We start from the raw sequence: 13,232 nt of genomic DNA on the forward strand, positions 1-13,232 counted from the left end.
CCACTTGAAGAAGAGGCAACTGTCAGCTGTTGCTTTTTTAAAATCCCTGCAAACATTCTATTTTAGAAGCGTTCTTTCTTCATTTATGAAATAAAGATCTGACTGCTCTTTTTTTCCGGACCTCAGTATATATTTTGAAAGATTATAATTTTTATTTATTTTTTAATTATTTATTTATTTATATTTTTTTTTGAGGAAGATTAGCCCTGAGCTAACTACTGCCAATCTTCCTCTTTTTGCTGAGGAAGCCTGGCCCTGAGCTAACACCCATGCTCATCTTCCCCTGCTTTATACGTGGGACACCTACCACAGCATGGCTTTTGCCAAGCAGTGCCATGTCCACACCCGGGATCTGAACCGGCAAACCCTGGGCCGCTGAGAAGCGGAACGTGTGAACTTAACTGCTGTACCACCGGGCTGGCCCCGAAAGATTATAGTTTTTAAATGACATTCTATTATTGACTAGGAAGGAAGAACTTAATTGTTTTAGAAGTTTATTTTGGAATTGTGAAGGCTTATTCAGTACAGGTAGTGTTTTGCAGATTCTCACAGTGGGTTTGTGTTTGTTCTTAGTGCTGCCTGTTGTGAACAAAACAGAACTAACTTTCCCCTGAATCCCCTGAATCGGAGAAAATCAAATTAAAACAGGCCTTGCTTTGAGTGCGGCAGAAGTTGTCCATTTTCATGTGTGAAATTGAGTGAATTTTTCATTTTAAAACAGTTCCTCTTGTTTGAGGGCAGGTTCATTAACAGATACCCTATCAATGACAGATCCCTTACATTTTAAAAACAATTTTCAACAGCATTCTGAGTATTTTAAGGTGTGTGGTACTTGTAATCTGGAGTTTTGCTGATTTATTTTAGATTCTTGAGATGCCTTCAACTTGCAGCCCTGTTTAGATAACAGATCCTATTAATATAATGAAACTTCAGGGGCAGATCCGTTGGCCGAGTGGTTAAGTTCACGCGCTCTGCTTTGGCAGCCCAGGGTTTCGCTGGTTCAGATCCTGGGCGCGGACCTACCACCACTCGTCAAGCCATGCTGAGGTGGTGTCCCACATGCTACAAACTAGATGGACCCACAACTAGAAGATACAACTGTGCACTGGGGGGCTTTAAAGAAGAAAAAAATATATATAATGAAGTTTCCAATTTCCTTTTTTCTTTTGGGGAGACTAAAATACCTGATTGTAATAATCATTTGATTTAATAGTATTAACATTGTTCTTAAATATGAGACCAAAGGGCAACAAAAATGAATTAAGTTTTTGTAGTAAATGTGTCCTGAACGTTTTCAGCCTGGTTTTTGCACTGTTGTTCATTTCTCGTTTGAACCTTGTTTTAAGAAATAAAATCTTGAGCTTTAAGAGGAATAGAGGTAGGAACTGTTGAACTGGCCTCTCTCTTTTGTCCCATCCCTCCTTTCCTTCACCACCTGCTTCTGATGTAATGTACCTTTATAAATTTATAAACATCATATAAAGCTCTTTTTTCATTTATTGAATCTCCGTCTTGTAAACATTCTTATTACATGTGTGTTCTTGGAAAATACAGAAAACAAAATCACATGTAGTCCTAGTACCCAGAGGTAATGTTAAATTTTGGGTGATTCTCTTTTTGTTTTTTAAACATAGATTTTTTTTTCCCCCAAATAACACTGGGATCTACTCAATCTTATTTTGTAATGTGATTATATCAGAAACATATGGTAGAGTATACCTGGTATTGCCTCATATGCAAAGAATCCCTGAACTGAAAAATCAGCATGCCAAGTACTGCTTAATCTAATGGTAATGGATCTGTGAATTGGAACCTGTTCTTTGTGCTCGGTGTAGTCATTTGCCTGGTCCCACCTGTTCTCCAGATGACGCCAATTATGTGGACTGAACTGTCTGACGAGGCAGTGGAAAAGCACACGCAATCCAGAGCTCGTCTCTAACATGCTGCTGAGCTCAAGCAAAATTCCCTTGTCAGAAACATGGAGAAACTTCTAGTATTTGGGGACAACAGTAAATTGAGAGAAAGTGGTTGGCATTGTTTTTTAAAAAGACACAACTATGTTGCACTTATTATAGTTACCATATTTTTAATTAAGTAAAAAAAGGAGAATCATTATTCCTCACTGCTACATGAGGGATATGAGATAGGAATACAGGCAAGGTTGTATGTATTGTGGCAAACAGCGAGAAGTCTCTTCTCTGAATCCTCCCCCCTTACCTATTCTCTTATTTTCCATTTTCTTCCAAAATAGATGAGTTAGGAGAGAGCTAGGAGATAATGAAGTTTGTTTTTTTAATTTAGAAGGTGAGATTGTTTTTAAATGTTATCAGTTGACTTAATTCTCTTGGATAGCTCCTCATATTGGCCTTTTAGTCAGCTCTTCTTAATACTTATATTTTCCCCACACATAAACTCTTACTTTATCTTATTTTATAGCCTACTCTAATATGTGTTTAGTAAGTTTGGCCTGTAGGAGGTGATGATACTGGATACTGGCAAGCAATCAAGTATTTGGAAAGAGAAATTTCACCATCAGGGTGGCTTAGTCCTTAGCTTTGCTTTTTCTATGCAGATAGATATATTATTTTGCACCCATTTTTATAAAATGATTGTCTCCTCCCTCCTAACATCACAGTATTATGATAGGTGAATTAAGTTATAAGTACTTTGAGCTCCTTGAAAGTAGATGTTAAATAATTGGTCCCTGTGCTAGCCAGGGAAAAGTCCTGTATAAGTGTGTCGTCAATCAGTATTTTGGGCCTGTGAGTTATGAATCCTGGAGTAGGTCTTAGTAGTAAGTCTAATAGGAACTGGTTGCCATCAGTAATACTTGTTACACTATAAAGTACATAAAGGAGATGGAGACCTATGCTTTCTTTTCCCTCCCTGAGGAAGGTTGGCCTGGACCTAACATCTGTTGCCAATCTTCCTCTTTTTGCTTAAGGAAGGTTTGCCCTGAGCTAACATCTGTTGCCAGTCTTCCTCTATTTTGTATGTGGGTCACCACCACAGCATGGCCACCAATGAGTGGTGTAGGTCCACACCTGGAAACTGAACTTTGGCTGTTGAAGCAGAGTGCACTGAACTTAACCACTATGCCACAGGGCCGGCCCTGGGACCTGTGCTTTTTCAAACAGCTGTAGTAGTCTCCTGATTACATTCCAGAGAGGGGAATGGGGTCTGTTTGTTGGCTTGTTTTGTTGGCAAATCACATCTTTGGGAATAACCACATCTCCTGTAGCAGCCCTTTCCTTTCCTGGGGGGTTTCCCATTTCCCAGCTTTTCTCTCCTCATATCTGACTTGATTCTTCAGCCTCTGTAGGATTGCTGTTATTTTCCTGGTTGAATTGACTCTTCTTCCTGCTGCTCCTGACTTTCACCCTTGCAGCTAGCCCCTGTTAGCACCTGTCCTCTTTCACCCTCCCAGACTTTTCAGACATTCTTTCACTTACCAAGTTGTCAGCTACAGATTATTTTTCTCTGTATATATTTGCATTTTTTTCTAATTGGAATCTAATTTTTAAGAGTGACTGTTTGCACTTAAGTGTTTTTGGTGTTTGCAACACCTCTCAATTTAGTTTCATCTGCAGATTTAGTGTCTAGTGAACCAGTTTCTGGCTTAGAATCTAAGTAGATATTAGTCAGTGGCAGTCTGAAGCTGATTTTTTCTTTTTAGGGTAGTGGTTAACCCAAACTCACTTGAAGTAGTTTTAAGATAGTCTTTATCAACTGTAAAAAGTACTTTGCGTTCAATTAAATTTTAAAATTATTAGAGACCTCATGGTTCTTTAGTATGATTAAACTAGTAATTTTCTGATCAAGTAAGATGCTGTCCTTATAAACCCTGGTGTGTAAAAGCTGTGTGTGTTTGCTGAAGAAAAAATTATAAAGAAAGCCATAGATAGCTGCTATTTACACCTTGGTCTATCATTTTAGATATTGTTTAATATCTTTTTTCTTTGCTTTTATTTTTTAAAATGGAGAATTTCTAATATGCACAAAAATAGGCAAAACTGTATAAAGAACTGCCATGTACCTATCACCCAGTCCCAGTAGTTATTAATCTCCAGCCAGTTCTGCCCCACCTACGCTACCACCTCTTCCTGCCCTCCTGCCTGTATTCTTTTGAATCAATCCTAGATATGTTATGTCGTATGTATTTCAGGAAATATCTATAAAATAGGCAATGAGCTTTTAAAAAGCATGATTACAATTAGAATTACACCTAAAAAAAGTGAACACTCATTCCTTTATATCATTAGTTTCCAGTCTTTGTTCAAATTCCCAGTTGTGTCGTAATTTTTTTGACAGTTTGTTTGAATCCAGATTCAAGTAAGGTTCTCAGTTGCGATTGGCTGATCTGGCTTTATAATCTCTTGTATTTAATCTGTAAATTCCTTCTCCAACTTTCTTTGTTCCTTGCAACTTATTGGTTGAAGAAACTGGGTCTTTCTGTAGTTTCCCATAGTCTTCATTTTGCCAATTATATTCTATGAGGTAGGATTATACCCTTTGCTCTTTGTATTTCCAGAAAATTGGTGGTTTGTGTTTATTTTAATATAAAAATGAGATCATACTGTATATGCTACTTTGTAATCTTTTCTTAATAAAATTTGTATAATCTTCCAGTGCCATTAACTATTCTTCTATAATATCATCCTTAATGTTTGCATAGTATTTCAACTCCTGAGTGTTAGACTTTTAGCCTGTTTCCAGTTTTTCCCTATTATAAACAGCACAGCTGTGAACATCCTTTTAGCTAAATAAGTAATTTTGATATTAGGAATGATGATAAAATATCACAGTTCCACAGGAATTTTTGGTTAATAAGAGCAAATTTTGTGCTTTCAAATGGCATGAAGGTGTTTGATGACTTGGCTTTCCCTTGTTCTTTTAAGGCAAAATGGACATATCAAGTTTTTGACCAAAGGAGATAATAATGCAGTTGATGACCGAGGCCTCTATAAACAAGGACAACATTGGCTAGAGAAAAAAGATGTTGTAGGGAGAGCGAGGGGGTAAGTATAAAGGGGAGCATTTCCTGAGCTTTTCAGGTCACTTGAAACATGGCTCTCTCAGTCATGTAGTCTGGTCATCCACAATTGAACATAATGGTTTGGTCCTGGTTCTACCAAGTGACCTTGTGTCCTTTAGAAAAGTACGCATCTTAAAATGCATCTGAAACTTCACGGATACTGTTCCAGAGGGGAGGAAATGGGGTGCAATAAAGAATAGAATGTTAATGATGAGATGGAATTGGAGTTACAATTTTAAAAACTCATTTGTTTATTTAGTTCATTTAAGAAATGTTATTGGGCACCTTCCATGTGCTCTAATGTCTGTGCTGTGCTTGGCTCTGGGGATCCAGAGCAGTATTAATCCTGTTTCATGAAACTTACAGTTCTTAAGTAGTTACTAAGTCAACAACTTAAAGTGTTCATCTAAATTAACTTTGTCATGTTAGTTTATTCCATACTGTTTTATTTCTAGTCTTGAAATTATTGAGGTCAAATTAAATTAAAAAGTTATATTAAGCCTGTTTATTTCAGATTTTATCAGGAGAACAGATCAGTGGAGGACAGGAATTGTAAGTTATTGGTATGAGGAAGTATGGGATTGTTACTACCTTCATGTTATTAATAGTATTAACAATAACTCACATTCATTAGGGCGTACTGTGTGCCAGAGACTCATTCTAAGTGCTTTACAAGTATTACCTCATTTTAACCTCAGAACAACCCTAATATTTCCATTCTACAGATGAGGAAACACAGACGAATTAGGTTGCTTATCTAAGGTCACACTGATGGTAAGCTGGCTGACTCCGGAGTCCACCCTCTTAACCATCACACCAGAATTACTGGCATAACACTTCTGAAATGAGTAGCTGCTGATTCTCGCTATTTAGATGCCACCTGGTACTCTTACCACTGTCAGAACATCTGCCCCTGCTGACCTAGAAGAGACACTGTGGATTCAGAGTGATTACGCTAGCACACGGGCCACCACCCTGAGACTCTGTCCCTTAGAGAAGTCAATGTGAGTCATTAAGTGAAGCCTGCCTCAGTTACAGCATGAGAGACACTCATTTCGGGGCCACAGGGATCAGAGCAGAGCAGAGCAAGCACCAGTGTGTTTTGTCTCCTGCAGAGCTGGTTTTCTGTGCATGCCTACAGTTCAAGGGCACTGCATTTTCTGTCATGGAGCTAAACATACTTTTATAATCTAAATTAGATTATCAGTGCCTTGGAGAAATTATAGTCCCCATCTCCCTCATTTCTCAAGATGCTGCTAATATAGTTATTCAAACTTATCAACTTCTTTGAGTCCATGTTTTTCCTTTAATTGTAAATGTACAGATTCATGTAGAAACATAAGAAAACAGCAATCATCAAAAAGCAGCGTCACTTCTCTCCTTCCCCTCCCTCTCCATGAATATTTAACTTTTTGGTTTATGTTCTTTTAGCCTTTATGTATAAAGATGCAGCTATTAATATATATGTGTATACATACAGGGACACCTTTTATCTATGGGGAGAGAGTGGTCACACTGTTTATATCTTTTTTCATTCCTCAAAGTTATTAGTATCTTTACAAATCGAAAGATTTATCTGCATGTCATTATTTTCAAAGCTGTATTCTATTCCACTGTATGGATATTTTTATTTAGCCAATCTCCTATTGTAGGATGTTCTGATTGTTTCCATTTTTTCCATTGTGAACAGTGTTATGATGAGCATCCTTGTGACATGAATCTCAGTCCTCTGCCCAATCATTTCTTCACAGTCACTTCTTAGACGTGGGATTACTGGGTGAAACATGCATATTTCAAGGCTTTTGACAAATTTTGCCATACTGTTTTATTTATACTCCTATCAGTATAACAGAGTGTCCCTTTGTCTGGATCTTGATGCTTAGGTGTTTAATGCAGCTCCTGTCTGCTCACTCTGGCCCCCTGTCGTGGGAAAAGATGCGTTATCCCACAAAAGGGTAGGAGAGCCAGGCTTTCACTCAGGTAATTTGTGTTTCTGAAGAATTTTTGAAAAATCCCAAACTATATACAATGTTGTTTCTAAAATCCCAACATTGAAAATATGGACCTTTGTGTGGCTTTTAATAAAAAATGTAATAGCCTGGTGCTCACTTCCGTGAAGCATAAACATCTGGGGCATGAACAGCGAGAGCACAGAATCTTAACTGTACCAATTCACTTTCCGTTGATTATACCACCGCTTACCTTGACACATAATGGGGCATCACACTTCCTTTTGTGGAAATTGTGTTTGTCAAACACTAAACTGATATTTCAAAGTCAGACTGTACCCAAACCTTAAGAGTAGAGCTTTTCTGCAGACCAGTCTGTGACTGTGGTACAAATATCTTTATGCATTAAAAAAAAATTTTTTTTTCAAGCAGCTGCACACTAAAAAATTTTAAACTGAAGCCTAAGGCCATAAATAAAAACAAGTTTAAAAAATTTTTATTGGGGTATTATTCACATATATTGGGATATGAAATTTACTATTTTAAAGTGTGCAATCAGTGGGTTTTATTGTATTCACAAGGTTGTGCAGCCCTTACCACTATATAATTCCAGAACAGTTCCACACCCTAAAAAGAAAACTCCATACTCATTTGCAGTCATTCCCCATCCCCTTTTTCCCACAGCCCCTAGCAACCACTAATCTACTTTCTGTCTCTGGATTGCCTGTTCTGGGCATTTTATATAAACAGAATCTTACAATATGTGGTCTTCTGTGTCTGGCTTCTTTCACCTAGCATAACGTTTTCCAGGTTCGTTCGTGTCGTACCATGTAATAAGAACAATTTTGGAAAATAAAACTAATACTGAGCCAGCTAAGTATTTAGTAGGGGTGATTCTTTCTAAACTGAGGAGGTTGAAAACACAAGAGGACCTGTTGGTCAAAGCAGAGTAGAGAGCAGCGGCGTGGGGCGGGGGGCGGCGGGGGACAGGGGATGAAAGACGCAGGTGGCCAGGGAGGTGAGGAACACTGACAATGAAAAGAGGAATAAAAATATAAAGAAGGAGCAGCGGAATTGTGCTCTCTCTTGACTGAAACCAATTTAATGGATGAGACTTTGAAAATGTACTTTTTACTTAACTTGAAACATATCATTGTGGGAGAAAAGTAGTGATCCCAACCAGAGTTGGGACTTCCCAGATATAGACCTCTTTTGACATCTGACAAAATTACTTTCTCCCAAAACATCAGCAGATAGTTCTTCCTTCTGAGGCTCCTTCCTTAGCAGCAACTTTGACCCCAGGAACGCCCAGGGACGTGTATTTATCCCTACTCTGCCTTCTAGATGTTGACTTGGCACAGGCTGGTGTTGGAGTTGGCTTCATGGGTGACATTTGTTTTACTTATTTTAAACCTCATTATCAGCTCTGCTTTAGCAGAGTTTATGTGAGCGGAGTAGGGGAAAAGAACATCTGATATAAATTTATGATAACTGATGATGGCAGCATCGTGCACTTGATTAGCAGCTCTTTGCTGTCTCTGTCCATGGAGAGAGAGAGTGGTGCAGATAATTAAATCTGTTGTTTGACTTTGGACTGCCTGTCATATTCTGGCAGCCGTACGTTTTGCTTATATTACTCCTAAAGATCAAGCTGCTTCCATTTCACTTATGCTGGGCAAGGAAAAACCTTAGGGAAAATAATGTTTCCATGAATAATTCATAAGCAGACTGTGTGATCATTGGGAGCCAAAGGATGTGGTTCTTTGAGCATAGATGTCATTGCATGGAGGTAACAGTGAAAGTCTCTACGTGCTGAATGATTGATAAGCAGACCAGAATTAGCAGCCTGATATTGTTTTAATGGAAATCACAGATTCCTTTATAGCTTTTAATCTACGTTTTACTGTGGGGCATTTGCCTTTGCATTCTTAAATGAGATAATCTACCTTCATTGAAAGCTATTGCTTTTATGAAAGTGTTATCAATGAGACAAAAGAAATAAGTTATTACATTAAAAAGGAAAAATATGTGTATTAAAAATGCAGAAAACCTGTACCCACCCTCCTGGAGCTTAGCTATGCCCTTCTGTAGTGACTTACTTTTCAGCTCTTAGATGTTCCAGGGGTTGAAAGCAAAGCATGGGCCCTGAGAGGGGATATTATTTGTCACCACATGCCTGTTCCATGCATCTCACTTGCTAGAACTGTGCTTCTTGTACTTTAGTGTACGGAAGCACCATTTGGGCCCCACCTTCCAGAAATGCTCTGACTCAGTAAGTCTGGGGAACATGTAGCAATGTGCATTTTTAACAAGCTATCCAAGTGATTCTGACAAAGGAGGTCTAGGTTTTAAGAAACATCAACTTCTAGAATGGGAGTTTGGGAATGGGGAGAGAGATGGGTCTGAGTAATGCTGCCAGAAGGGAGAGTGGCAGGACAGGGAACAGGAAGTAAGAGGAGTTCTTTAAAGGAAGTGAAATGCATTAAAGCCAAAATTTCTGTTTTTCAAATTTGCCTAAGGCTTTGATGGTGGAGGTGTTATGTGGGAGGTAATTTGTTTGTGCACCTTTCGCATGGTGCAAATGTTGTGAATGCCCTGAATAAAAGTATCTGGGCTATTTTAAAGTGCACAAAGGTCAATCTCCACTTCAGCCCAACCTCCCTTCTCTAGGACAGTATCACCTTGTCCACTCTGGAGTCCAGCAGTAAAAGAGGAGGAAAAAGAAGAAAGTGGTACATTTGCTAACTGCCATTTACCACATTGATGGTACCCTGCCAACTTTCTCTTTCTGTCCTGAATTCTTATGATGTTGAAGAATCTTTTGCATTGAGGGGAGAATTGAAGTCCTGGGAGAACATGAGATCCTTAAGGGAAAAAGAAAAGAAGCGTCCTGGACATTGACACTTGAATCAGGCAGTGTTTGCTGGATGTCTACCATGTGCAAGGCATTATGTTTGGCCTTGAGGATACAGTGGGGAACGAGATTGGCATTGTTTTTGCCCCTGTAGACCTTAGAGTCTAGTAGGGGAGACAGGCACTAGCCAGCTGGTGATACAACTAATTACATAATTAAAATTGTGATGAAGACTTCAAAGGAAATATATAAGGTGCTGTGAGATTATTGAACAGGTGGTTTTACCTAGTTTGAGGGGACAGACTTTAGGGGCAAGAGGAAAGAAAGAGATAGTAAAAAAAAAAAAACAAAGGTGTAGCAGCCAAGAGTTAGGTGGAGGAATAAATTTGTGGTGTGTTACAGAAACCAAGGAGAAAGGGATTTCAAGGGCAAATTTGTGGTCATCAAAGTCAAATGCTGCAGAGATGTAAAGGAAGATGAGAACTGAGACTGGTCTGCTGCGTGCAGTGATTAAAACCGTTCTAGAAAAAGTTTCAGGATTAAAAGAGCCAAAGCCAGATTACAGTGGTTAAAAAATGAGAGGGTGGTGAAATCTTAAGTACTATAATAGAGCTCTTATACTCACTTTTTGGACACTTAACATGAAGTACCTTGTAACGTTCTGGCTGTGTATGCCTTGGCTCCCAACTAGATTGACAGCGGTTCTGATGACAAACCCAGCCCCTAGCACTGAATCAGCATGTAATGCATTAAAGTTGCCAGCTAGAGGTCTAAGACCTCAGATCTGGTACTGGTTCTGCCACACAGAAGCTATATAACCTTGGGCATGAGCCTCTGTTTCCTCATCTATAAAATGGCGATATTCCTAACTTCCCTATCACATGGGCTGTTGAAAGGGTCTAATAGGACAGTATACACAAGTGGACTTTGTGAACTGAAAATTAGTATTCTATGGAAGATATTGAGAATGTTCAGGAAATGATAACAGCTACTTAGGACGTTCTGTGATGATCAATTTTTTGTTTGTTTAGATTTGTTCCTTATATTGGGATTGTGACGATCCTCATGAATGACTATCCTAAATTTAAGGTAAGATCCTGAATTATATGCTTCACTAAAATTGTGATCTTTTGCTTAATTTTGGAAACTGTTAAATAGATTACTGTTAAAAGATTAAAGACTAATTGGGTAGTTTAGTAATTTATCATGGTCACAAAGGCCAGTTTATTAATTAACTGTAAGGACATGTGAACCTGTAAAAACTTCTCTGACTTGTGGTTCTGTGTTTGTTTTCTAGTATGCAGTACTCTTTCTGCTCGGTTTATTTGTGCTGGTCCATCGTGAGTAACAAATCCGCCTTGCTGTTCCTGGAAGATGCCGTCCTTTCTGTTACTGAATGTTTGGAGTAGCTATCGGTCTGTGATTGGTGGAATGGAGAACACACCGGTTGGCGCTTCTTGGTAGCACTGGTTTGCGTTAGTTTATGTTTCCACGCCAGAATGTGTGTGGGCTGGTGCACGTGCGCCACGGCGGGCACTCAAGGGGACTTTCAGTCACAGAATTTCATATGTTGTCATTGTCACACTTTCACATTTTTGTACATCAGTGAATTTTTTATATTAAAAGATTGAGCCAAAGCCCCCAGTGTTTGTATTTTGAAGCCAAGCTTCACTTCTAAAGTGCCTACAGAGTTCTGTACATGAAAATGCAGCTCTACACGAGTTTAAAACCGTCATTTCTCCTTATAATGGGAATGGCATATACTGAGGTGATCACAAGACTTAACTTTTCAAAATTTTAAATAAAAGACTTTGCATATTGAACCCCTTATCCCTGACTTGTGTTTGTCGGGAAAGCTTCTGAAATTTGCCTTCCTGTGCTGTTCTTAGCACACATTGGGGAGGTAAGGCTTTGATGTGAACAGTCCTTCAGCTAAAAAGGTTGTCCTAATACTAACAACTGTTTTTCTGTTTGTTTGTTTGTTTTTGTTTTTGTGAGGCAAAAGTAGCCATTGACGTTCATAGGAAATCTTTTAGTTGTAAAATTGATTCTTCACTAGGGCGTGACTCAGATGCGTCTACCCAGCTAGCGTGGCTGAGAGGTTGAGAAAATCTCACTAGGCTGTAAAGACTCGTAACCTGTTCTGCACTTGAGTCGTTCTCAGCCTGCCTACACCATGGCAGTGCATTTTAGCATCGGGAGGGGGCATGAGGAAGGTGCCGGAGGGCAAGCATGCTACTTGTTGTCTTTAAACTCTTAATTTGCCTGAACCTGTTCTCTTAAGTGCCTGGCTTGGCTTTGCTCTGATGCGGTCTTAAAGAAGGCAAGGTTTGAAGTAGTGAATGCAAAGCCCAGTTGTGTTTTTCTTCTGTTAATATGGAGACAGTTTAGGAAGTAGGGAGTGTAGCGGAAGCCAATGTATTTTAAGCACAAAATACTCTCGTTTCTGATCTCTTCTTGTATTAATGTGAAATCTCAAAGTGAGCACGTTATCTGTGTTGGGTTAAACGAACAGTTCCTATTATTTGTTCAACGGAGGTGGATATCAGTGCATACTTTTATGCTAATGGAATGAGAGTAGGGACAGTTCCTCTTCTAAAGCCCTCGCCTGTAGAGAAGAGTACATCCTAAGTCCATTAACTAGGCTTTAGCCCTCCACCTCTGGATACAGGCTCTTAGTGATCTCAACAGAGGATGAAACTTGGCAGGTCACTGCTAACAAGTGCTTCTTTGAAGCTGTCTGTGAGGCTTCTCTGGTACTTACATTTCTCCTGAGCCAAGGAGAGTGCTGAAGTAGCCCTCTGGGTGAGGAATGGCAGAAAATTGCTGCTTGCTCCATTTTTTCCTCCTAGTCACCCGGAGAGGAGGGGTTAACGGCTCCTCCTCGTGAGTGTCCTGGCTCTGTTTCCGTATCAGCCTTTCTGGGAGTACATTAGGGGAGAAGTAGTGTGCTTTGCTGGCCAACGCTGGGATCCAGGGTTCTTTGTGAGCCTAGCCTGCCTGAGTGTCACCATCCCTGCACTTACATACTTGGCTGTCCGGATTTCTCCTTACACACTTATTGGGAGGAAAACATTATTTTCCTCACTCGTATATTTTCACACCCAATTTTGTGGAATTACTGTTTTGCCTCCTTTGCTGGATGCCCTAGTTGGAAGCAACAGCTAAATTTCTCTGAAAAGTAATCAAATCATTTAAAAATAGTTGAATCACTGTATTAGCCAAAAGTAAAAAGTTAATTTGTGGAGAGAGGTATTACGTTCCCAGTTTTTATATTGTCTAGTTTTAGTGCTAAAAGCTAAAACTTAGAACTGGGAGATTTTACTAGTAAATATGTATTTTACAAACCCTTTGAAAATATAAGAAATGCCAGACATGTCTGATTTGGTGTTTA

At 39.1% G+C, this 13,232-nt stretch overlaps 1 protein-coding gene across 5 annotated transcripts in view; it reads left to right on the top strand.

The window, feature by feature from the left end:
• The window catches only part of SEC11A (SEC11 homolog A, signal peptidase complex subunit), a 65,202-nt gene extending 53,541 nt beyond the window's left edge, over positions 1–11,661 (top strand). For 3 of the 5 annotated variants that reach the window (XM_005602764.4, XM_023649460.2, XM_070230633.1), the window contains 3 exons: positions 4,899–5,018; positions 10,870–10,927; positions 11,136–11,661. In XM_005602764.4, coding sequence (XP_005602821.1) covers positions 4,899–5,018; positions 10,870–10,927; positions 11,136–11,186 — 229 coding nt within the window. In that variant the 3' untranslated portion in view covers positions 11,187–11,661. Of the gene's footprint in view, positions 1–4,898; positions 5,019–5,549; positions 5,588–10,869; positions 10,928–11,135 lie in introns of all 5 variants that reach the window. The other 2 variants (XM_070230642.1, XM_023649456.2) reach the window with 1 other exon arrangement.
• Positions 11,662–13,232: the final 1,571 nt, after the last annotated feature.

Source organism: Equus caballus, chromosome 1, assembly GCF_041296265.1.
Source record: "Equus caballus isolate H_3958 breed thoroughbred chromosome 1, TB-T2T, whole genome shotgun sequence".
Taxonomy (NCBI): Eukaryota; Metazoa; Chordata; class Mammalia; order Perissodactyla; family Equidae; genus Equus; species Equus caballus.